The 26892-nt window shown below is 42.3% G+C and overlaps 1 protein-coding gene across 1 annotated transcript; it reads left to right on the forward strand.

Annotated features, from left to right (window-relative positions):
* The first annotated feature begins 7022 nt into the window (after window positions 1–7022).
* LOC117610664 (uncharacterized) lies at window positions 7023–9040 on the forward strand. The gene is made up of 2 exons (XM_034338299.2): window positions 7023–7271; window positions 7595–9040. Exon 2 carries the CDS (start codon window positions 7816–7818, stop codon window positions 8467–8469), a length of 654 nt encoding a protein of 217 aa, XP_034194190.2. The 5' UTR covers window positions 7023–7271; window positions 7595–7815; the 3' UTR covers window positions 8470–9040.
* The last annotated feature ends 17852 nt before the right edge of the window (window positions 9041–26892 follow it).

A 26892-nucleotide genomic window follows, 5' to 3' on the forward strand; every position in this document is an offset into this window, starting at 1 on the left:
TTAATTTTCTTTTTGTCCTCCAGCCGTTTTCCTGTCATAAACTCGGTTATTCCGAAAGGCGAATGCAGAATGGTTACTTCCGGACGTTCGGTACGTTCTGGTCGGCAAATGTTCGCCTGGAGGAAAAACTGCGGTGTTGCCGGACTTTCGGGGTCCTCTCAGTGACATCGGTCTCGCCCCACCCTTTCTAGACGAAGACGCGCTAAGGGCGCTAGAGAGGGTGGACCCAAACCTCAAGGGACGCGCTGATTGGTATTTTACATTTTTCCGATGGAGTACCAGTCAGTGCACCCCTTCCGACTCCAACGTCTTCGCGGAGGTCGAGTCGAGAGCGTCTCGACACTTACGTTTTTACGAACCATCAAAACAGACGTACTTTAATTAAATCCTCTGGTCTCATCCATTCGGAGATCCGAATCAAAACAGGAGTTTTACAAATAAAAATTTGAAAACCCGCATCGCGACCATCAACGAACTCAAAAGTGACGTTGAGACTTACAATCCAATGGAGGAATAAATCCGCGTAGGTGTTCGCGACGAAGCAACGAAGCGCGAAGTTGCCATCGTAACATTGGTCCTTCGAGCCGGATACAAGATCTACGGACAAACAGTGCAATCGTGATCCACAACCAAGTGCTAAAGTGATCTGTGGGATACAGCAAATTTACACGGAGTAACTCAGAGGTTTGCGGAGCAGGACGAAGCGATAGGTCCAGAGGAATCAAGCCGGGAGCATATAATTGGGTCAACGGCATCCATTCCTGCCCACGACAACTCCAGCCAGCAACGTCGCCGCATCAGTCAAGGTAGGCTCGTTGAGAATTGCCGATTGTTTCCCTTCTTTACAATTTCCTCCCTCGTTTCGATCTCATTACGTATGAAATGGCGACCGCGTCCACTCACGACTCTGGGTCCGATCAATTGCCGACGATTCGGTTAATGAAAAATAAGCGCCGCACGTTCAAGGCGCAAATCACGATTATTGGTAAGTCGCTCGAAACTTACCAGGATTCAACAAAGGAGCGCGATTCAACAAAATTGCAAAGACAATTTGAAGGATTCAATGAAATCCAAGATGAGATGGTCACGGCCATTACGCTGTTGCAAGAAGCTGAGCAGTCCACGACGCAGCATCCTTCGACAGCACCGAGAACCGCGAACAAATCGCCAGCGTCTTCAACGTCTTCAGCCGCGATCGGACTCCATCTCCCGAAGATCGATTTACCGAAGTTCGATGGTCGACTGGAAAAATGGATCGTGTTCAAGGACGCTTTCCAGACCATAATACACGCGCATCCCGGACTGAACGACATACAAAAGTTGCATTATCTACGTCTATCATTGTCGGGCAAGGCTGAGTCCGCCATCGAGTCCTTTACGATCAGCGAGGATAATTACAAGACGGCTTGCACCAACTGATCGAGACGTATGACAACACGCGAGCGCTCGTCCTCCGGCATTCCGCGTTATTTCGCGACACACCCGCGATGCATGATGATACGGCCGAAGCGATTTGCGATTTGGTAAATCATATGCAATCCCAGATTCGCTCCTTGCACGTATTGGGAAGATCATGGGAGGATCTCGCGAATGATTTATTGACTAGCATCGCGATATCGAAAATGGGTCCGCGCACGAAGAGAGAATGGGAACAGACATTATCCGACACAACGATGCCGAAAATCGCGGACATCTTTCGGCATCTCCGCAACGCGTCTCATCGTTGTAGGAACGAAAATTCGTCGTCGATCACACATCAGACTCCGGTTTCAAACGCTCATCGGGCTCCATCGACGAATAACGCGCCATCGACTCAAACATCTTCGAAAAATTCGTCAACGTTGTCGAGACAATCGCCGATGCTTCCGAAGAAACCCGCATCGCCGCGAACGAACAGACGACAAGCATTCGTCGCAGACTCCGGAACAAGCTGGAAGATTTGCAACACCGGTTCCCATCCAGCGTTTCAATGTGAGCAATTTTTGGATATGACAGTTAAGGACAGACTACAGGCTGCACGCAAGGCCAATCTTTGTCTTAACCGCCTTCAAACTGACCGCGCCACCGGAGCTTGCAACGGAGGGAAGTGTCGCGTTTGTCACGGGCATCACAGTACCAAGCTCCATCAAGATGCTACACCTCAAGACGAATTCAGAAAACCTTGACAATATGCGAAACCTACAGGACGGTCAACATCACGTCGACAAGGCATCTCTCTCGGATCGGACGAACAAACGAACGGAACACAATGAGAGTATTCCTTTCCAGATGTTAACGGTTTATTTCTTAAGAGAGGCATGTTAGGTCGATGATAGGTCTTGAGTATTTACACGGAGTACCGTCTGCAGGTTATAGAAGGACCACCCAAGTTGATCGGCTTGGGACCGATAAAAATTGTGTTGGTTGTAGGTTAAAGTATTTAATAGTTATTGACGGTTGTGTGTGTGTGAGCTACAACGTGTGGATCGGAGTGTGAAAATTCTTTACATTTGAAGAAAACTCTATGTATCTATCTCTAAGCTCTGTATGTTCTGTGTTCTATCTAAGGAATCTCGCCTCGAGCGACTTGAAGTCGATTATATAGACACGGTTTTTTCTCTCCAGTACGCCCTTGGCGTGGTAGATTCTGAAAGGGGAATGTGCCCTTCGTACGGGGGAGGAAAAATGCGAGCTGGTCTGGGTTTTCCAGAAATAGCACGTAGTTCCTCGAGGTCAACGCGCCACTTTAATCATTGTGGCAGAGTCACCCTTCGGGTCTGTGTAATTTATGACATGGCCTTTCCATTGATTCTAAACTCTGCCAGATACCATTACGGCTCTGGCAAGCATATGGCATGGGTAAACTATCAGGTACAAAAAATAGCTATTTCTAGACTTGTCATGTCATAAACCGCGCCTATTCTAACAAGGTATGTTTGACAAAAACGGTCTGCCTACGTGACAAGACAATAGATTATGTATTGTTCTAATTACGGATAGCTTCCAATATTTTGTTAATTGAAGAGCCGCGTAATTATTGATTTATAATGGATATGGAAAGCAATATACAGGGTGTTCGCGCGTTACGCGCTTCCGAGGGACACGATATATTTTTGTAACACGCGGGGAGTTTAGGAGGCGTGCGATATCGGTAGCAACCGGCTGAGGCACGGATGTAGGGACGAGCGCGTTCGTCATCGGAAAAATAATTCGTGGCGATGCGCTGGTACGTGAGCGGCGGCTTGTGTGCGGCGATTTTTAAAAAAGAAGAGAATGCATCTTGTACGGCAATGGCGAAGCTTGGGGTTCTTCTTGGCAGCGGCTTGGACAGATACATAGCTGGACGAGGCACTAGCTGCTTTCGTAAAGGAGATCTGCCCTGCCAATCTCTCTAAACCCCTCCTCCTCGTGGTGTGGCCCGGGCACCGGTTTACCGGTGGCAAACGGGGCTCTGGCTGTGGACGTTAAGCGCCTGGTGGGATGAGCTGAGACCACGCAGGTAAGCTTGATAAAAGTCAGAGCGTCCTAGAACAAAATCCTTATACGCCGACGAAGAGTTTGGTGTTGTGTCTTCTCCCCCGTGCGATGATTGGTTCGCCATGAGCGGGATTGCTCCGGCCCGTCTCCCCTTGGTACGGAGGTTGAGTTGGGTGGTGGGTAACTCAAGCGCTATGCGCCATTTAACACCGCCGGTATAAGCGAAAGCTTCGGAACGGCAGAGCGGGTTTCCCAACCCCACATGGCTCTTTATTGACAATAACCTGCCAATCTCTCTCTGGGATCCCCCAACCAGGCGGCATTACGTTGCCCGAACAGCAACGCGCGACGAGGGCTGTACCCGTTCCTGAGACGTCAGGGTCGCGCTGTCTGCACAGGTACGATTCCATGGGGCATGTCCCACTTTATTAAGAGCCGAGCAGTACTTCCCACCGGGCTGGTGGTGTTCCAGACCCCGAGTAGTTAGTAAGAGCGCTCCTTTAGAATAACATGTATGCTTCCGAATTCGAGTACAAACTAAACCTAACTGTATTGAATTGTAACTTTATATTTTCTCGTTGACGGTTTTTTCCTCCACTCACTGGGTGGAGGTTGTTTATGCCCATTAAAATCCTATTTTTCCCTTTCCAATTCTGCCTTTATTACTCCTTCTCCCAAATCCACATTCCTCTACCTATTTGGAATTCACCTTAAGAGTTGTGTTGGTGACCCATGCCTGCTGTGGACGTACGCCCGACAAATCGACGCCAAGCTGCCGCGCCTTGAAGGTAACTGCGGATTCGGCTCAGCCAACTTTTATTTATTAAATTTACAATAGCTTTAAGAAAATCGAGACACACGGTGTCCCAGAACTGGGGTAGGAGCCGAAGAGGGATGATTGGTGAGGTCATTCTAAGCAACTTTTTCCTTTGCCAAAATGTTAGTGAAGGCTTCGTTTTCGAGTTATTAACGAAAAACACTGGCCAATCAGAGCGCGCCGTTAGTGCGGGCCGAACCACGAGAGTGTAGGGTATCCTCCGCGCGGTCGTGATCAAGTGCATTGGTACTACGTCGGTATAATAAGATTTGTTGGGCAGAAGTTGCATCGGATAATGAATAAAAAAAAGAAAAGAATAATAGTATCAAATTATTGATTGCTCATGAACCACGAATAAAGTAAAGAATCGTTGTTCATGTAGAATGAATAAATCGAATTGATCTAACACTTTCATTAGTTGTATGATAGGAATTTAAAAAAAAGATACTTTGTAAGCATTTTTGAAACAAATATGAAAAAATGAATACACGATTTGGAAATAAAAAAGTTTTCACATACTAAAAAAAGGATTGAAATGAAGTAACTAATAAACGTGTTAAATTCGAAAACATTCAAAAATGTAATGAAAACGGTTTGTTGTCACTGGGTCATTGCGCCGGTCCTGAATATTTGAGGAGGGAACACATTGTGAAGAACAGCTGATCTCGAGACGAGATCATTAAACTCACTCAACCGCACGGTCACTATCACTTTTCACAGAATTTCACTACATGATCCGAAAGGATCCAATTCTTTCAAGTAAATAAATATTTGCATTCACTGTCACGTTGCTATTACACTCGGCACAAATGAAAAACATGTAATATTCTGCACTACGACGTAACGTTTTCACAACGTTACTTTCCAACTTTAGATGAGACTGTAGGTCGAGCGTCTGCGAGGTTTTTTTCGCTCTTTATCCTTTTCTACGTTCGGCTATATTCAAAGGATCGACACGAGCCTCTCTCACTTACTCTCGGTTACTTCCGATTGTAGAAAAAGACAAAGAGCGAAACAGACTTCGCAGACGCTGAAGCTAGTAGTCCCATTTGAAGTTGGAGAGGAAGATCAGTAACGTCGTGAAAACGTTATGAAATAGTGCGGAATATTACGTTTTTTATTTGTGCGCAGTGCAATAGTAACGTGACAGTGAATAAAAATATTTATTTAGTTGAAAGAATCGGTCCCTTTCGCACTACGTAATGAAATTCTGTGAAAAGTAATAGTGACCGTGTGAGTGAGTGAGTTGAATGATCCCGTCTGGAGATCAGCTGTTTTTCCTAACGTGTTCCCTCCTCAAATGTTCAGGATCGACACAATGACCCAGTGAAAAATCATTTTCATTGCAGCTGGATTATTTATAGATGAATTGGTAAGTTTCATTTACATTCAATCCTTTTTTTATTATTTGCAAATTTATTTTGATTTCCAAAACGTGTATTCGTTTTTCTCATTTTTTTTCAAAAGTGACTACCAAGTATTTTTTTTAACTCCTATCGTACAACAAATAAAAGTGTTGGATCAATTCGATTTATTCATTCTACATGAATAACGATTCATTACTTTATTCATTGTTCATGAGCAACCAATAATTCGATACTATTATTCTTTTCTTTTTTTTATTCATTATTCCATACAACTTTTGCCCTGTTAGATCGACGTGGTGCTGACGCACTTGATCACGACCACAGCTTGAACGCAGAGCATACCCAACACTCTCGTGGTTCGGCCCGCGCTAAAGGCGCACTTTGATTGGCCAATGTTTTTCGTTAATAACTCGAAAACGAAGCCTTAACCAACATTTTGGCAAAGGAAAAAGTTGTTTAGAATGACCTCAGCAATCATCCCTCCACGGGTCCCACCCCAGCATGACGTATCCTGTATACTTTTATTAATTAAAAAACATTTATTTGAAGAAGTTAATAACTTTTTCTAAAAATAATTCTCAGATTGCACGTTCCTTCGGTTCTTCAGAGTAGGCATATATTTTTCAGCAGCGAGGGGTGATACGATGCGCTATATAAAATCCACGCGTTTGGTCAGTCAGAATTTATCGAAGCGGGACAATTCTATCATTTGGGTTGAAAGAAGGATAGCATGATTACCGTACATCTCACTCTAAACACGCGCCAATGTTTCGCTTTCGTTCTTTAGGCGTATCTTCACAATGCCTCTAGCGAGATGAGCGTTTGAATGTGTTTGTAGAAATACTTGTTGCCTTCCTAGATCGTGTTGCGCGCACGTCAGCTGAGAATTAAACCTTTCAAGTTCGTAACAGAACACGCAATTGGCTCCGCCAGGCCCAACGAAAAAACTGCTGTAATACCGACGTCCCGAATCGGAGAGGTCACGTGCCGTGTCTACCCCCTTAAGAAATTTTATTACGAATTCTGTATCATTCTTCTGTTTAGCCTAAGGTTTTATTTAGAAATACATTAATTCTGTTCTAAGCAATTCTTTTCTTGGTTGAATTTTACTTTGAGCACATAAAGTCTTGACCTTTTCTATGTATCTTGATGGTATTCAAGGAGAAAAATTCAAAAATGCAGCTTTTAACGCTTTTAGCGTACGTTCTAGATTAATTATGCTATACGTCTCGTTCTCGATGATAATCTGTAGTAATGCTCGTCATTGCTAAATTTTCATACATTTTAGAGTATAAGTCTTGAAAATTTTTTGGCGCCTAGCCTGTGATATCCGGCCGTGGCGCCACCTATAATCATATTGTTTCGTTGTGTATAAAGTTTCACACGTGCCGAGTAATAAGTGCAATATAAAATTACCAAAAAACTACTTAATAGTAAAGAATTTATTATGTCAGGGGATAAAAAGAAAAAAGGATCCCGTTCACGATCAAGGGAAAGAAATAGGAAGAAGCAAAAAACGGATGAAAGATTCGAAAAAATAGAAAATCAGATTAATAACCTCACAAAGGTTATTTCTCAGCTGGCAGAGTTAAATAAAGCCGCTGATGGAAAAAACTTGAATCAAAGCGCAGGTAAATATTAATTAGGAACACTAAGATACACGAGTCTCCATACGAAACCGTTATCATGCTACATAAAGTATTTAGTCTCCATAAGAGACATTTACTTATAATATATCTACGTATATGTAAACAATACATACACACAAAACTGTCCATACGACAAAACCGTCCATACGACAAAGCTGTCCATACGACCAAGGTCTATAAGACAAAAACGCCTACAATAAAGTCCATACGACTAACAAGTCCGTATGACAAAGAAATAAATATTTAGGAATAAATAACAATGTACACAATAAGTGTAATCATGCGTTAAAAATGTTCTCTTCCAGACAAAAACCTGGATAAGGAGAACGTTGATACAGGCAACCTCACCCAATCACAAGAGGCTGAGGAACCACTCGATATCGCTAGTACGGAAGATAGGGAAATACCCGTAAATAAAACTCCCATCAATGAGGTTATGTTAGAAATGCTAGGAGAGCATCCTGACACCAAAAAAGAAATACGAATAAAAATAAATTAAGAACTAAAGATTCGCTGGCAAAGATGGATGCAGGAGGGTTACCCGGAGGATAAAAAGAAAAATATCCTCGAAACCTATCCTAGAAAGGACGATTTCTACACGGAGGCACCAAAAGTAAACATAGAAATTGGTCCAGTCATGACAGAAGTAGCCTTAAAACGAGATGAACACTTTGCGGAGACACAAAACTGTATTGGCTCGGCGATTTCGGCACTAGGTGCGGCAGTGTCCATGATTCTGGAAGAACCGGAAGACGGTATCGACCAGGAGGCGCTCATGAAATACTTATGCGATACGGGAAAACTATTAACGGACGTATTTCATCAACAGTCCAAGGCACGAAGAGCCTTCATTACCCCACTAATGAACAAATCGGTTAAGCCAACAGTTGATGCTACCAAAGCAGATGAATGGTTGTATGCCAAAAAATTTGCCGAACAAGTAAAGGAGGCTAAAGATATAGAAAAGGCCTGCTCTAGCATTAAGGCAACACCTAAAACAATAAACCCCAAATCCAGGGACCAGGGAAACTCGAAGTACCCACCTGCAAAATACAAGCAGGTGGGGAACCAACAGAAAAAATCTGTAATAAGATTCAAGTCCAGGCCTCAGCGAACAAGTTACAGCACGATAAAAGCATCGAGCTGGGCGGCGAGTCATCGTCTGCCCCCAAGGAAGTAACTGAGGCAAGCATACCGGCAGGCCGCCTGAAACACTTTATAAAAAACTGGGAACAATTCACCGATGATACATTTGTTCTAGAATGTCTAAAGGGTTATAAAATACCTTTTAAAACAACTCCATACCAATTAAGACCGCCAGCAGAGCCAAAGTGGGCTAGACACAATCTTATTAAAATAAAACAAGAAGTTAACAAACTACTAGCTAAAAAAGTAGTAGAACCCTGTGAAGACGAAGATAATCAATTTATTTCCTCTTTCTTTCTAGTTGACAAACCAGATGGTTCCAGCAGATTTATTATTAACCTAAAAAATTTAAACAAATTTATTGATACTACCCATTTTAAAATGGAGGATATTAAATCCGCTAAACACTTAATATCTAGAGGTGCATATATGTGTTCAATAGATTTAAAAGACGCATATTACCTTATTAATATTCATAAATCCTTCCGGAAATTCTTAAGATTTAGATTTCAAGGACAGATGTTTCAGTTTACATGTTTACCTTTTGGCTTATGCACAAGTCCCTTTACTTATACAAAAATCATGAAACCAGTCATGCATAAAATTAGGGAACTAGGAATTCTGTCAGTTATATACATAGATGATATCTTAACAGTTGGAAATTCAGATAAATCCTGTGAAGAAAATTCTACTCTGGTAAAAAAGCTGCTGGAACGATTAGGCTTCATCATAAACTATCAAAAAAGCTCACAGACTCCCAGTCAAAAATGTAAATATTTGGGTTTTATTATCAATTCATTAGACCTCAGATTAGAGTTAACAGACAGTAAGAAGGAACAGATAAAATCACTAATTAATACCTTTGAGGAAAACAAATACTATAAAATTAGAGACTTTGCAAAACTGCTGGGAAAGCTGTCTGCAGACTGCCCAGCAATTGCATATGGGTCTATCTACTGTAAAAGACTAGAAAGACAAAAATATTTATCATTAATTTTAAATGATAACGACTACGACGGTCGAATCTACGTTAATAAGTTAATAATGAGCGAACTATACTGGTGGAAAATAAATATACCAACAGGCTCAAACCCAATTAGAACCCAACAGTTCAAACTTGAGATAGCTTCAGACGCATCTTTGACTGGGTGGGGTGCACTCTGTAACGGTGTAAATAGTAATGGCTTCTGGACGATCGAGGAAAGAAAGTTTAGCATAAACTATCTAGAATTGCTAGCAGCACACTTTGGCCTGAAATGTTTCGCAGACAAACTATCAAATTGCGAAATTCTCCTAAGAATTGATAACACGGCTGCAATATCCTATATCAACAGAACAGGTGGCATTCAATATCCCCATTTAAACGATTTAGCCCGAAAAGTCTGGCAATGGTGCAAAAGGAGAAAAATTTGGATCTTCGCGTCTTATATCCCTTCAGTTCAGAACACAGAAGCTGATCGAGCATCAAGAATATCTAACATAGATATAGAATGGGAACTATGTAGTAAGGCATTTGAAAAAATCAACAGGATTTTGGAGCCTTTACAATTGACCTTTTTGCAACAAGATTAAATCGAAAATGTCCTAGATTTTGTTCCCGTCTTCCAGAACCCGATACAACGACAGTTGACGCTTTCACCATTCGATGGTCGAAAGAAAAAATATATGCCTTTCCTCCTTTCGCACTTATTCTCAGAACCTTGCGAAAAATAATAATTGATGAAGCGGGGGGAACATTCGTGGTACCATTGTGGCCAACACAGCCCTGGTACCCGCTCTTCACATCACTGCTCATAGAATCACCTATAATATTTAAACCTCATAAAGATCTATTATTGTCCCCTTCCAGACAGGAAATACATCCACTGGCACACAAACTTTCAATGGTGGCCGGGAACTTATCCGCAAAACGTTTCTGAATAAAGGAATCAATGAAGCATCAGCCGACATCATGGTCAAGTCTATAACACCATCAACAATTAAGCAATATCAGAGCCCCCTAAAGCTATGATGGGAGTTTCCTACATCAAATAATATATCAACCTTTGATGCGAGCGCAATAGAGGTTCTGCGATTTTTAACAGAAAGGTTTAATAATGGAGCAAGCTATGGGACTTTAAATTCCACCGGGTCGGCTATATCACTCATCTCTACACAAGATATCGGCAAAGATAAACTGCTGGCACGATTTTTTAAAGGGATATATAAGGAGCGACCCCCAAAACCCAAATATGCTAGTACATGGGACACAACACCAGTGTTACAGCATATAGAACGACTTCACCCATTAGATTCACTAAAGCTAAAGGAAGCAGCAGAAAAAGTATCAACTCTACTTATTTTATCTACAGCACACAGGCTCCAGACTATCGCATTAATCGATATAAGAAATATTTCTGTTGGTAAACTAGAAAAGGACGCTATATTCGCAAGGTCTGTATTAAATACATCTAAGACAGTATAATTATTTCCCTTGTAAGGCAAACAGTCATGTGACCTAAAACAATACATGAATAAAAATGTACAACCCTAAACAACAAATGAGTTTTCGAATACGCTAAAAGTCTACAGATTATCATCGAGAACGAGACGTATATCCGAAGGCGGGCGACGTTCGATCGAAATTATGCGACACGTCTCGTTCGAAGATGATCACTTTCCCACCCCATACTACAATACCCGCAGAAAAATACACCCACGATCATCTAATAGTGAAAACTCAATTGTAAAACGCTAAAAATATGATTATAGGTGGCGCCACGGCCGAATATCACAGGCTAGGCGCCAAAAAATTTTCAAGACTTATACTCTAAAATGTGTGAAAATTTAGCAATGACGAGCATTACTACAGATTATCATCTTCGAACGAGACGTGTCGTATAATTTCGATCGAACGTCGCCCGCCTTCGGCGGGCTCGTTTGATCACTCAAATTTGACGTCATATTAACTTCTGTCTATAATCTGATTGATTCACGGAGACTAGCATCAAAATGCTGTTACAAAACCAATTTAACTTAACACGTGCAAAGCAGATCTAGATATAATAAAAATTTGAGTTATTCCATCAAAATGAATGCTACCTACTTACTTGCATCTCTTTACAGTTTACAGGCATAATAGACCTACATATATGTATAGACAGAACATGAGCTGTCACTTTAGGAGCGGAAACTCTTACGATTGGAGGGGTAACGGTAGAAGTTCAGCAGTGGTAAATCGATTAGGTCTTGGGTGTATTTGGCTCGTGTCGATTGAACATAGGACTGCATTGTTATGGAGTTAGCCGATTTACCACTACTCGCCTCTTAGCCGCGAAGCTTTCCTCCTCTCTAGGCTAACGCTTAGAGTTACCGTCTATGCATACCGGGCTCAAAAGATAGTGGCCAAACTCTCTTCGGTTCGTGGCCGACTTTACACGATTTTCGTTTTCTTTGCGAATATTTCTATACTTGGTTTAGGTCGCAAACCAATGGCAAACACATTGTCCAGAACCATAGTTCATGAAATCCTGTGGAAATATTCGCCAAAAAATCGAAAACCATGTAAACTAACTATGTGAGTCCGGTGTACTTATGTGTTTGACGGGCATCGACTTCGCTCATTGGACGAATTATGAATAGAAGTCAATATGACGTCAAAGTAACCTATCCAAATGTGTTTAGAACGCTCAATTTTATAATACACCCTTTGAACAGATGGATTTCTAAAGTTAAAATTTGTATAACTAATTGGTCGCTAATAATAAAAGAAATCAAAAAAAAAGGCTTGGCTTGCTTCTTCACATATCAGGCGCTGCAAGCTGATTTGGACTGTTTCTTTGCAAAAGCAACTGTCGTAATTTTTGTATTTCTGCGAGTGCTCTCTCGTCATGAGGTTTAACAAGGACTTTGTTTGGTGCTAAATCAGATAGAACTAGACCACCTAAACTTTTTACACGACTAAGTGCTACGTAAATTTGGCCTTTTGCAAAATTCTTTTTGCCAAGATCAATTACAGCTTTGTTCAATGTAGTCCCTTGTAATTTGTGCACCGTTACTGCCCAACTTAGAATAAGTGGTAACATTCTGCGCTCGACGTCTCCATAATCTTTTGTCGCTTGAAACGTTGCTGAAACTGGAGATATTGGAATGTTACCATCAATATCTTTGAATCTATTTCCAATGGATTCGTCGTCAAATTTTATAAGTACTGAATCCAGCAATTCTCCCTGTTCTAGTTGATCTCTTCGAAGTGCCGGCCATGTAAATTTCTTTACTATTCCCATTGCGCCGTTTATCAAACCATCAGAAATTGATAGGTTTCGTCGCAGCATAATTCGCGATCCCTCAGTTAATGTTATTGTATGTAACAGTCCGCCACAAATATTTACATTTACAGGTATGACATTTTCTGGTGGCCTTTTTCCATATGTAGCTGCCTCACGGGACTCATCTATTGAATCAATGACGTACATTCGACGTGATTTTGCTAATTCATCTGTCATTTTTGTGTTATATTCATCCATTAATTTTATCGTTGGGAATATTCTTACTGCTGCACCATCCTCGAACTCTCCGGTTAGGGGAACTCTTCTTCGTTCGCATAGTATTTGTAGTTGAGAAGTTGTCACTTCTCCAAACCGAAGGTTATTCAGTAAGTCGATAAACTCAACGTCATCTCTTTGTCGCATATTAATGGTTAGTTTGCAGAATGAAAATTGGTGCCATAAATTAATTTCTGCAGTTCACCAATGTGGCTGTTCAAAACACCAGTGTCCTTTTACTGGGGGCAACTGCAAATAGTTTATCATTGCTTTTGAATTCTTGCAATCTTAAATGAATTATTCGCAAATTCTCATAATCAACCACCTTGTATAACGCCACTTTCGTCTCTCCTTTTCGAGCTTTTGTCCTGTCAATCGCCGATACGTCATTGCAGTACCTTTTTCAATAGGCAAGGAGAACATGGAATGCAGAGTTTTCCCGAATATTTGACGGGCGGCGACGCCAGTCAAAGAAGCTGCTTCAATAAAAGATGGTTTTATCATCGTCTCAACTGTAGGATTATAGGAGCGTTTAACATGTTCAACAAGTAATTTTAAAATAAACGACATACCGCTACCAGCTCCTCCGGTAATAAAAAGCAACATTTTTTCCTTATTTTCATTATCATTTTCTTTAACATCTTTCTCAATTACTGCGGAAACTGATTTCAATAAGTCTTTCTGTTGAATATTAAGACATCGAATACTATTAAGCAACACGTCTTCTGGCATTGCAATTCTTTCTTGCTGTTGATTTTCATATAAATCAACTTGATCGTAATGTATTGTTTCGTCAGCATGAATTCTGACTGGATCTCTTAAATGTTCATTGGTTTCTTCTTCGTGTACAACATTTAAAGTAGCAGCCTGGGCGAGCGCATCTTCAATAATTTGCTCTGCGTGAGTAAATTGTTCGACGGTTGCGTTACCCATCATAGGTTTCAACTCGTGTTGCCGTCGAAGAAAACATTGTTTCGAAGATTTGTTTTCGGACATAAGTGTACTTTCATCACGAAATGGAATGTGACACACTATTAAGTTATAGAAATATCCTTCTCTGTCACTGTTCAGGGTATAATATCAGTGGCGAAGTACAGCTGGTTTATTTCTTATTGGCATTCGGGTATTGTCCTTTAATTTTATAAATTTCGACCTGGATATTTCTTCATCGTCATTTCTAAGTTCGGCGTCTCCATCCTCTTCTGTCCACATACCACTGGAAACTGTTTCATATCGGACAGCAAATTCAGCTAAGCTCAAATCCTGTAGATTATCTGGTCTCTTTACGTAACGATCGAATATGTTATTGAAAAATGATGTTTCATATTCTTCGAATCGCAAAATTCTATACTCTGCTCAGGCCGACAGCTATTTATAAATACAGCTTTTCGCGAGCTCATTTTCAGAGGCAGATGACATAACCGATAAGCACGTTCTGGAGCACTAACCACACGTTGAGACAGAATTGCCATAGATACCGAAAATAGTTGATCCCGGACGGTACCGCTCCGGCATTTCGCTCGTAAAATGGCTTCTTTAATAATATTTCCTGTGTCCTGCGGCTTGCATTTACTTGCGTATTTAGCAATATAATATGCGACAGCTGTAACATTTCCGCATAGTTGAATATCCATGTTTGCTTCCCAAAGCTTTAAAAGAGTTGGGTTGTAATTATTCACCATCATTTCATTTCCTGTTCCCTTAAGTACGCAGAAACGTCCATTGTTCGCAAGTATGTCATCTGGACCTAAGCACATTGTTCTTTCACTCATCGGTCTGGGGAATCCAAAACGATAACAACGATTATTACGATCTTTGTAACATGTAGCAGAATGTTTATGAATTTGGACCTTTTGAACTATGTTCCTTATATCTTGATTTTCTGTTTCCAATGAACAAGATACAACTTTCTCAATAACGTTGCGGCCTTCGTTGGTAAGGAAATCAGGTACGTTTGCACACCAAAGAAGCATGTGCAAATGTGGACTTCCCCTGTTCTGAAATTCTATTCTATGCCAAAAATCGATAACAACGCGACCTAAGCAATCGGAGTTTCTTAAATACTGCATTAACGCGTTTACACGTAACGTAAATTGTCTTACAATAACTACAGGGTATCTCTGAACCAACTTTAGTCGATCTGCAAAAGTTAGGTTTTCAAATTCGGTAATGGGGCGACCATCGGATACTAGTAATGCTTTCAACATATCTGGCCAGTTTAGATCATTGCAAGAGAACGTGGAAAACCATGTGGGCGGTCCAAGACTTCGGACCATGGCGATTAATTCCGAACAGCAGCGTTTCCAGTATGATGCCGATCCTCTTATGTTTCTCATCGTGAGGTGCATATGATCTACTAATCCCTGTGGAGTATGTTCGCCTTGGCGCATTCTACATGATACTGAAACGCTAGCTTTTGCGCGGTAGTATTCAACAACAGATAATGCGAAGAATAAATAATCTGTTCGTTGGAATCGTTTGTCACTGCTCAGAATACGCGCTTGGAAGTAATCCAGTGGTGTAATTGAGATGTCTCGGTGCTCTCCGAATCCATTTTTACCATCCGGAAACAGGAAGAACCAACATAGTTCTTCCATCCTTCTCTCCCTTTCTAGGTTCAAAGGAGGCACTGTTTTTCTATGTATATTCGCAAGGTTTATCGGGTCATTTTCGGCGTTATTATTATTATTACTGACAGAGACGATACATCGTCGTGGGAACATCGTCGTCAATCGAACGTAACATGCTTGTGGCGAAAATAATTTGTGTTGCGCCGGATTCTCTACGAGCGGTCGCAACAGATGGTTGTTATATCCTTTCTACTTCAGGAGATCTATTCCTTTCGGGTGTTATTGTTAGAGGTGTTAGTGAATAGATATTTAGCACATTGCTATTGCCTCCTTTAGCATATAAATTACGACGCAAGATGATGTGTAAATCATCAATATTAGTACATTTCATACAACATGAGACGCCCCGTGACGATGCTTTATATCCTTTTGGACCTCTTGCATGGGAATCAAACAACCAATAGTAGGTACTCTCCGACTGGTTACCGTATGATACAGCTACTGATGTAAAATTGACAGTAAGAATTCTGTACGTATACTGTTAGAAAAACGTAATCAAAGCGTTCTTTAAATTTGGAAATCCTTCATTGCCGTTATCAATGTTAATATTGACTCTGTTGTTATTAAATGATATGTGTGCCAATAATTTGATAACAGCTAAATAGTCGACATTGACTTCTCTGGGGTCAGGATTACTTCTCGCTTCAATGCAGTCACGGAAATATTTATCTCCTACTAAAAGTACATAGTCGACATCACTAGTACACCACGTACTAGGATCGAGCAAATGAAACGCAACACAAGCAACTGCAGCTATGCCAGTACATTGCTTACCGCGAGATTCGATACTGAAGCGATCGCTAGCTTAATGGCACAAGCCTCGTAAAATAGCTACATTCTGTCCAACATTCACAAATCTACTGTTTGATTCAGTATTTCTTTTTGCCACTTCCATTTCGTTTGTTACAATGCAAGGCTCTTCAACGACATCAGCTATTTCCAAAATGATATTGGTAATATTAGAAAAACATGGTCGCACATCTTTGTATAAAGCATTATTTTGTAATAGCCATTGTAAAGCTACTCGAAGTTTGTCAACGTCTATTTCAAATTGTCTTTGTCGCTCCAAATTTTCGAGGCTTCCCACTACAATCATTAGACCGGTTTGGTTTAATCTAACTAAGTGGAAGTTGCTCGGCTACTTCGAACACATCGCGGGCAAATAGGACTACCTGACCTTTGCACCAATCCTGACTGAAGCGATTTTGAATTTTCATGATTTTAAGAAACGGTACTATTCTGCACAACATTTGTTTCTCGATTTCCGATAAATCTGCTATCTCCTGAGGTACAGACATTCGTTCCATTTTATTCCAGAATGCCTGAGATTTGTGTTTTTTAAGATGATATAGGCAACGAGAACATGTTGTTATCTTCTCCGATTGTATTAGATTTGCAGGAATTACACCAGACAAAGGCTGCGTGTGCAAAGCGTAACGTTGCTGCGGATATAACGTCTTGTAACACATTGCACATGGTACATCAGCAAAAATATTAATAGTCGATTTAAAGTGGTCTACCTGAAGGAGAAGTTCTTTTCTTCGATTTTTCGCTAGTTCACGCATATTCCTTAAGCGCGTATTTCGTGATTCGGTACGTTCATTTAGTAGTACTTCTCGCGTACGATGTCTCATAACCATTAGACCTTGCGAACGTTCCTCACTAGATTCGTTTGCTAAACGTCTGCGGATTAATCGGAAACGGCGTGATCGTTCCTCCGCAGATTCGTTCGCTAAACGTCTGCGGATTAATCGCAAACGGCGTGATCGTGCCTCGGCAGATTCGTTAGCTAAACGCCTACGGATTAATCGGAAACGGCTGGATCGTTCCTCAACAGATTCGTTCGCTAAACGTTTGCGGATTAATCGCAAACGGCGTGATCGTGCCTCGGCAGATTCATTCGCTAAACGCGTGCGGATTAATCCGATACGACGTGACCGTTGCTCGGCAGATTCGTTCTTTAAACGATGAGAAATTATGCTTAGCCGACGTTTAGTTTCATCGAATGTTTCGACCGTTTCGCGCGATAATTACGAAAGAGCATATTTCCGCTGTGCAGACAATCTCGCACGGCGTTCATCGATACGTACTTTCTTGACGCCGTGCCTCTGCGGTTCTTTTACGTTTTTTAGAAAGACGTAATTGTTTGGCATCATCTGATTCATTTGCATGACTCTGTCTCATACGGGATGCACTTTTTGTACGTCTACCCATACTTTCATATATCAGATCTAGCTGGTTTCAGTTTCTTTTATTTTGTCAAGCAGTCGCTTGAAGCAGACTTCTTTTATCAATCAGTCGCTTAAGCAGACTTGTTTTATCAATCAGGCGCTTAAAGTAGACTTGTGTTATTAATACGTCGCTTCAAGCAGACTTCTTTAATCAATCACCCGCTTAAAGCAGACTTCTTTTATGAATAAGTCGCTTCAAGCAGACCTGGTCCGTTTCTTTTCAAATAAAATGAGTTACTCAAAGCAAAATTGGACCCTCTTCTTTATTTGGAAATTATTAGCCAAAATAAATAAATAAAAAAAAAAGACAAAAAAACAGGAATAATTGTTACCTTCCAAAAGAATATATTGCAAACAAAATATTCCATGGAAAATAGCGATGCAAGGTATTACTTGAAACTGATTGCTCTTCGCCGTTCGTAAGTTGGCCGGCGAAAAGAATTTACGTGTGATTGGTCGTGCCCCACCTTTGCTCACACGGTTTGCAGCCGTAATATATTATTGGTCTAAACACCTACATCTACTGACTTGGCTCGTGTAAAAAATTAAGAAAACGGAGGTGTGTGCAACGGATCCCTCATTTCCCTACGCTGGCCGATAAAATTGCGTGACATTGCCCTACTGCCAATTTCCTGGAATCCAGCAGAGCTTCGGATTCGTCATAAATAAGGAAAGAGAATACGTATTACGCGAGAAAACGAGATAGATGCATTCCAAAGGGATGCCGCGAGTAAAACAAATCACCATCCAGTAAAGAACATTACATTTACACTAATTTTTGTCTTATCTTGAAAAAAATAGTACCAATGGATTGTTCAGGTTATTCCCATTAAAATGAGTACCAGCACGACATAAATCGGTTTAATTTTACTTTCATTGGCTAGTAATGATTGACCTCGTCAATTTAAACTGATTAACAAAACTAGTCCGATGTACTTCCTGTTTGGTCTTATTTTCATCAGAAAAATATCACAAATCTGTTGATACAACTTTTACAGCAAAAAAATTATAAATAAAAAAGTTTCAACGTTGCATTAGTATTGTTCTACAGACATACAGTCGATTGTTTTCCCTCCGTCCTCTTTTTCACTCGCTGTCCTTTTTTACGTTCGAAGCAGTCGGCAAACTTCAAATAATGTAAGAACTAGACGATATTTGTGCATCTATACCACGCACAGTGAAAATTGTTTGTGTATGCGATCATGGAATGTGCCCCACCAACTCTCTTTCTTTAGAAGACACAGATTTTGTTCATTTTCAATCCGAACGAGCTGCTATTCAGACGTAAGTACCAAATAACAAGCAATATTTCACTTTATATAATATCTGTTATATGTATAATATATGTATATTAATTGCATCTTTAATGGTTGGTGGTTTGGTTGGGTACTTCGAAAAACCACTCACCCCCCAGTTTTATTATTTTTTAAAACACAGTATTCTTACGTTGGTTGATACACTGATTACGAATATCATAGCGAAAAATTGGCGACTATTCAACCATCGTAATGCGGCCGGCACCGCTGATACGAAAAAATCAGAAATTCTTTAAACAACATTATTATTTGCAAATTCTTGTGGCGGCTACGCGACAAGATAAACGTAGATCCGTTTATTCAATTATTTCAGGATATTACGATTTGCTATTTTGTGGCAGTGCTGCTTCAGTTTCTGAGAAGCACTTGTATTCACTGAAATAAACGTAAACAAATTTAATTTTTTTATTTACCATCAAAATCTAGTTGTTGCCAAATTTCACTATGATATTAATTCAATATCATATATTCAAATGTAAGGCGTTGAGGAAATTTCAGAGGACCGTCATGTCAGCGAGGGAACCGCGCCTGGTCTTCGTCCGTTGACACCCCCACCCTGGTACGCTGGGGTATTATGGGACAACGTGGGCCAGGCCCGGACAAGGAAAAGAGGGCCAGTCCTTTTCCTGAAGCTTAACGGGAAATCTACGAATAAAGTCTTATTTTGAAAATAGTAAACTCAGTAATTCATTACCATGGAGCCTATTTCCTATCTGTTTCTAACATATCAGAAGTGGGATAGCCACGTGTTTTAGTTACACGAAGGTTAATTGCGCGGGTCACTGACGTTCTGGTTCGTGGTTGTCTATGAGTGTTAGTGACACCGGATACAGTGTACGAATGCTGAGAAATTAAAGCGCGAGACTTTTGCAAGCCGTACGTGCATCGTACCTGTGGGACTCTTGACTGTGTGGCTGACTTTTGTGCAATTTGAAATGAGCGGAATTAGGAGACGTGACCGTAGTTCCCGTCGTGGAGAATCGCGGGACAGTTCGCGGAGTTGGCGGAATTCGCGATATGCGCCCCCGAGGGACTACGACGCTCGCAGTTTGAATCGCATACATTCACGCGAGGAATCGGAGAAGCGTCTGGGTAAAGATGCGCGGGGTAGTTTGCGCGAATCGACGCGCGGTTCGCGGGACCGGACGAAAAGGCGATTCAAGGACTCTCGTGGTGAATCGCGACGCGGAGACGGAAAAGGCCGGCGACCGCGAAGACGTTCGCGTGACGGGTCGCGAGAGCGGAGGCGCGAATATTCGCGGGATTCGTCTCGAATTCGGTCACGATCGCCTTCTGAATCGCGGAGATCGTTGACAGAAGAAAGTGCCACCGTGGATGAGTTACGCTCGACGGTGGAAAAGCTCAAGGAGGAATTGAGGGCCGCACGTTACAGGCCAACAACCTTGCAGGAGCATTTAGTGCCGAAGTTCGATCCAGCAGAGGACAAGGCGGATATCGAACTATGGGTTCGTGATGTCAACCGTATTGCGCGACGAGGTGGCTGGAGCGATGACGACATTATTTGTAATATCGCGCGCCAGCTACGTGGACATGCTCGTCAATTGTTTGACGAGGAGCAACGGCGGGATCCGACGTGGAAAACGTTAAAGACGGCGTTGATTGGCCGATTTAAGAAGCCGTTGCCTTTTAATCGGATGTTAAAGGAGGCCGCTTCGTATACAGCCAGACCGGGGCAGAAGTTGGGCGACTATTGTTTCGCCAAGCTGACGAAATTACGCGCTCTTAAGATCACCATCCCGGACGAATATTTGAAGGATGCAGTAATTGGAAGCATCGGCGACGAAGCCATTGAGCGGACAATCCGCTCGAATAAATACACCAATGTCGATGATCTCTATGTTGCGATGAGAGAGATGGGAGCAATGCCGGTGACGGGAGGAAATCCGGCGTCAAAGACACCGCGGTCTGCAGCACATACATCAGCGACTGCGTCAGGATCATCGGGGACACAGTCGAACATGAGCAGGAAGAAGCCGTTAAGGAATGAGAAGAAAACTTCGTCCAGGACGGCATGTTTCAATTGCGGAGAAGAAGGACACATAGTGAGGGCGTGCCCAAAGAGTAAACACGTGTGTTCGACGTGTAAGAAGGAAGGACACCTGGAAAAGTTTTGCTACAGGGCAAAGGCAATAGTAAACACGCTTCAGGTTAGTTCTAGTCCAAGCAAATGGGTGGTGCATGCTGAGGTGAATGGGCGGAAGGTGCGGTGCCTTCTGGACTCAGGTAGCACGCACACCCTTATTCGAAAGTCGACGGCGATCCAACTAGGCGTTAGAATGGTCAAGGGACCCTTCATAAAAATGTGAGGTTATATGAGTTTGGCTTCGTGCGAAAGTTTGACTGCGGAAGTAACAGTTCGGATTATGGAGGCATCTGCCGAGGTTATAGCAATTATTGTTGATTCCGAGGAAACGGTACATGAAGTAATTGTCGGGCGGGATTTTATTGATCAGGACCATGTAGTATTGATTAAGGTGCGCGATCAAGTCATTTTACGGGAGCTGCCAAACATTGAAAGCGAGCAGCGACTTATAATGGATGTGTGCGCGATGGAAACTAGCATTGATATCAGCACGTTGGATTGCGGTGATGTGTCGGAAAGGGGTCGCGTCTTATGTGTAAAATTAATTGAAGAATATAAAGATCGAGTCACGACGTCAATGCGTACGTTAGGCAAAACGAGCATTGTGAAAATGGACATTAAATGTACAACTGACGTTCCGATTGTATACCATCCGTATCGAATGGCCGAAACGGAACGCGCGGCAGCGCGGGAGACTGTTGAGGAATTACTGGAGAACGGGATCGTGCAAGAATCAACGTCACCGTATGCGAGCCCGATTACTCTGGTAAGGAAGAAAACAGGCGAGTATCGTCTTTGCGTGGATTATAGGCGACTGAATGCGGTCACTATTAGGGATCAATATCCTCTCCCGTTGATCGAGGACCAGATAGATCGGTTGGGAGGTTATTGTTATTTCACGGCTCTTGACCTGGCCTCAGGATACTACCAGGTAGCCATGAGCGAAGACGCTATACCGAAGACGGCCTTCGTTACTCCCGACGGTCACTACGAGTTTTTGCGGATGCCTTTTGGGCTTACTAATGCGCCAGCTGTTTTCCAACACCTCATAAATACAGCGCTAGGGTCGTTACGGAATAAGATTGCTTTTCCATATATCGATGATATAATTATTCCGTCGAAGACTGTTGCTGATGGGTTAGAACGTCTCCGTCTCGTTCTGAACAAGCTGCGTGAAGTGAACTTAACGATAAAGTTGAGTAAGTGTTCGTTCTTGAAAACGGAAATAAATTACTTAGGGAGAGAAATAAGCGCTGCGGGAGTTAGGCCTGGGAAATATAAAATCGCTGCTGTGCTCAAGATGCCAGAACCCAAAAACGTCAGAGAAGTACGTCAGTTCTTAGGTCTTGCAGGGTACTTTAGGAAATTTATTAGGGGGTACGCAAGCCTGGTCACTCCGTTAATGGTATTGACAAAGAAACATGTGCCGTGGACCTGGGGAAAGGAGCAAAAAGATGTTGTGCAGGCGGTCAAACGAATTTTAACGACGAGACCGATTCTGGCTATTTTCGATAGCACAAAGCGAACGGAATTGCATACGGACGCCAGCTCCTTGGGATTAGGGGCGATATTGTTTCAATACTCAACCGATGGGACGCGTCAGGTAGTCGCGTACTTTAGTAAACAAACGACGGTCGACCAGCAGAAATATCATTCATATGAACTCGAAATTATGGCGGTGGTGCTCGCGTTACGGTATTTTCGAGTCTACCTGCTTGGGATATGCTTTACGGTTGTTACGGATTGTAACGCGCTGCGTACAACATTTACCAAAAAGGACTTGATTCCAAGGGTTGGACGATGGTGGTTAGAGGTCCAAGACTTTAAATTTGATATCGAGTATCGGCCGGGCTCGGCGATGCAACATGTGGATGCATTGAGCCGTAATCCGATACAAACGATCGATGTGTATCCCGTGGACATCACAGAAGCTGATTGGGTGTTGGCAGCGCAAATGCAAGACGAGCAGTTGGAACGTGTACGGAAAATTTTGGTGGACAACGTTCGTAATAATGAGACGAAACAATATTTTACGAATTATGTTTTGAAGAAAGGGAGAGTTTGCAGGCGACTTGGGGACGGACAAACACCATGGGTGGTGCCACGTGCGGCCCGTTTCCAAATTTGTAGACTGTGTCATGACGACGCAGGACATTTGGGACTTGAGAAGACGCTTCGACGCATTCGCGATAATTATTGGTTTGCGGAAATGAATGCGTTTGTAACGAAGTACGTGAAAGCGTGCTTGAACTGCAGATATTACAAGCGAACCGCAGGGCCGAAACGAGGAGAGCTGTACCCTATTAAGAAGACGCCGACGCCCTTCCATACTCTACACGTTGACCATGTCGGGCCATTTGTGAAGAATAAAAAGGGGAATCGGTACCTGCTTGTCATCGTGGATGGTTTTACGAAATTTACGGTCGTCGAACCGGTAAAAGACACAAAGGCTAAGCGGGCAGCGAAAATACTTATAGATCTGGTGCATCTTTTTGGAGCACCCCACCGTATCATTAGTGATAGAGGAACCGCATTTACAGCTCGATCATTCCAGGCATTCTGCAAGGAGTATGGAATTCATCATGTGTTGAATGCTGTAGCTACTCCTCGAGCGAATGGACAGTGCGAAAGGTATAATCGCACAATAGTTGCATCTTTGGCTGCTACAATGGCGGGAAGGGATCCTGAGTGTTGGGATCGAGAAGTAAAACGGGTTCAATGTACCCTTAACACAACATATAATAAGGGTATTGGGATGACGCCGATGGAAGCCTTGATCGGATGCAAGGTGCGGTATCCGGCGGAAGGATGGATCTTGCAAGAGGTGCAGGGTGAAATTCAGCGGATGGATCTTAATAAGCTCCGAAAGAAGATATCGGAACATATTACGGAAGATCAACGTAAACAGAAGGAGAGGTATGATCGACAACGACGAGCGGCTAAGAAATATCAAGAAGGAGATGTCGTCATGGTCGAAATTACCACGGATCAGCCGACTGGAGACAGCCGGAAACTTCATGCGCAGTTCAAGGGTCCGTTTAAAGTTGTCGCTGCGTTGTATAACGATCGTTATGAAGTCGAGGACCTAAGAGAAGGGGGTCGTCGGGTGAAGACGGTTGTGGCGGCCGACCGTATGAAGCCGTGGGTGGCCGCTGTTGAGTGACGAGACCACAGGCTACAGAATTTGGCGGTCAACTGGTGCGGATATCGGTTACAATGGATAGACTCGTTTGGCAAGAGTGCGAAGTATTCCAGGTATACCGGCACGAGTTCAGAAAAGACGCAGGGCAGTAGGTAGCGGAGACAATGTTACGGCAAGGTGTGAAATTGGCTATTGTGTGTGTGATGGAGGTCACACCACAATGAGCATTGACGGATACTGAAGGCAGTATCTGTAATTTGACAGAAACGACGAAAATGGTTTGTTGTCTCTGTAGCGACGGACACTGGGAACTGTGTCCGGGGTTTGACAGAAATGATAATAGTGGCTTATCATTCCTGTGGAAGTTGACAGAGGTGGTAAGGGGGCTTATCATCTCTGGAGGAGGCTGACGGCTTTGACGTGTGTCAGGGACACAATGACGTTGTTTAAAGGTCGATCGGTGCAATTGGGTCAGTGGGAAACCATAACGACAAAGAATAGACTCTACCTAATCACGGAGTAAAGTTAGATTTCCATTTTGTCTCGGGACTGCTAATAATGGAGCAGGGGAGGAGCCTTGACCATTCAGTTGAACGTCGTGCGATGGTGCCTCTAAGGGCTAACTCTTGCTAACCAAGAGGTCTGCGCTTTAACGATGTGTGTTTCTTTGTATGGTTTAGAAAACGACATAGGATGCGTGCTCAGGGACGAGCACGAGGAACAGGATAGCCGAATGTAAGGCGTTGAGGAAATTTCAGAGGACCGTCATGTCAGCGAAGGAACCGCGCCTGGTCTTCGTCCGTTGACACCCCCACCCTGGTACGCTGGGGTATTATGGGACAACGTGGGCCAGGCCCGGACAAGGAAAAGAGGGCCAGTCCTTTTCCTGACGCTTAAAGGGAAATCTACGAATAAAGTCTTATTTTGAAAATAGTAAACTCAGTAATTCATTACCATAGAGCCTATTTCCTATTTGTTTCTAACACAAAGCTTCGATGTAACCGCTAACAGCTCGTAAACACAGTTCGATAGCATTGTCTACGATATTTGTAATCAGCGTATAAAAGACGTAAGATTACTGTACTTTAAAGAAATAGGGGGTGATTACTTTTCGGAACTTCATCCACAAATGCGAACAGATTATTTGCTATTAATTCATGAAACTTCTTTTCTTTTCTCACAGAAATATGAAAGATATAGCAGTTGAAACAAATGAACATAAGTATAATTTCAACTTCAGTGAAAAAGTAATATACTGCATGATTCAAAAACATGCATGTTACGGCATGTGCGGCAGCAGGAAAGGGACCGGGAGGTTACAGCAAATGCTGCAACAGCAAACATCGCCGCAGCAGCAAGAACCGCCGCAGCACCAAACGCCGCAGCAGCTAAAGCAAGAGGAACAGAAACAAAGTGAGGCCGATGTGAAGCCGCAGCGAAGTGAGTTTCACAGATATAATCGAAAAAATAATTAACACATTTCCGTCTGAAGGTATATACAAAATTAATTCTAAAATGGGTGAGCTATATTAACATGTATAATTTTACGTTACAGAGAGAGGAACGGCTGCTGGCATCCGGGGCACGGATGGCCGCGGGGCGGCAGGGGTGGCGGTGTTACGTCCCTAGTTATAACCCATTTTCGTCTTTCGCCATTTCATGGAGGTCTCGCTCTAGAATCCGCGTAACATCAGCGTTTTCTCGCTTAGCGACGCCCGCGATACGAAATCGGGGAACTCGCGGAATGCGATGGCAAAAACCCTTTGCTTGCAGGTTTTCGCAAGCAAAAAGCGCGACCTACTCCCCTTTTGGGAGTATAAGTTATCGCCACAACGCAGGTACGCCAGTTCCACGATAGCGTAAAGCAAAATCGAAGCTCTGTCTGTTCGTGACCACGCGCCGCGAGTTTAGTGTATCGTACGAACCGTAAAGCAAGCGAAAACCGAGACCCCCAGTGTGATTGACCGGCGAGTGAATACGAGAACAATCGAGAGACGAACAACACCCGAAGTCACCGAAAGGGTAGGTGACAACAGAGACAGAATATATACATCTATTGAAGACCCATACATGTCTATCTTTAATTATTGAAAGCCCATCCTGTACTCCTACACTACCTGCGAGGAAGGTCAAGGTACGCTTTAGCGTTTCGATCGGCAGAACCCAGAACATAGTATTAGTGAAATAACCACCCTTAAGGTGGGACGTAACAGCGGTAAGGGCGGCGGCGTAAACAAATATTATTTTAATTTATTTTAAATTTAATTTTTTATTTATTATACTTTCCTTCTTTTTCATTTCATTTCTTATTTATATTCTCATTCTTTTTTTAATTTTTTAGTTTTATTTTATCATAATTGTAATTTTTTTATCATAATTGTAATTTCCGTTTTATATTTTAATTTTTTATATTCTAATTTTTGTTTTTTACTTCTTTTTTTATCTAATATTTGAAAAATAAAAACAAATAAACATATTTTTCAGATTGTTTTCTTTTATTTCCTTACCACA

The sequence above is a fragment of the Osmia lignaria genome, chromosome 10 (assembly GCF_051020975.1).
Source record: "Osmia lignaria lignaria isolate PbOS001 chromosome 10, iyOsmLign1, whole genome shotgun sequence".
In the NCBI taxonomy this organism is placed as follows: domain Eukaryota; kingdom Metazoa; phylum Arthropoda; class Insecta; order Hymenoptera; family Megachilidae; genus Osmia; species Osmia lignaria.

Coding starts and splice junctions, on each gene's coding strand:
- LOC117610664 (XM_034338299.2), top strand. CDS start 7,816: ATGCAGGAGGGTTACCCGGAGGATAAAAAGAAAAATATCCTCGAAACC.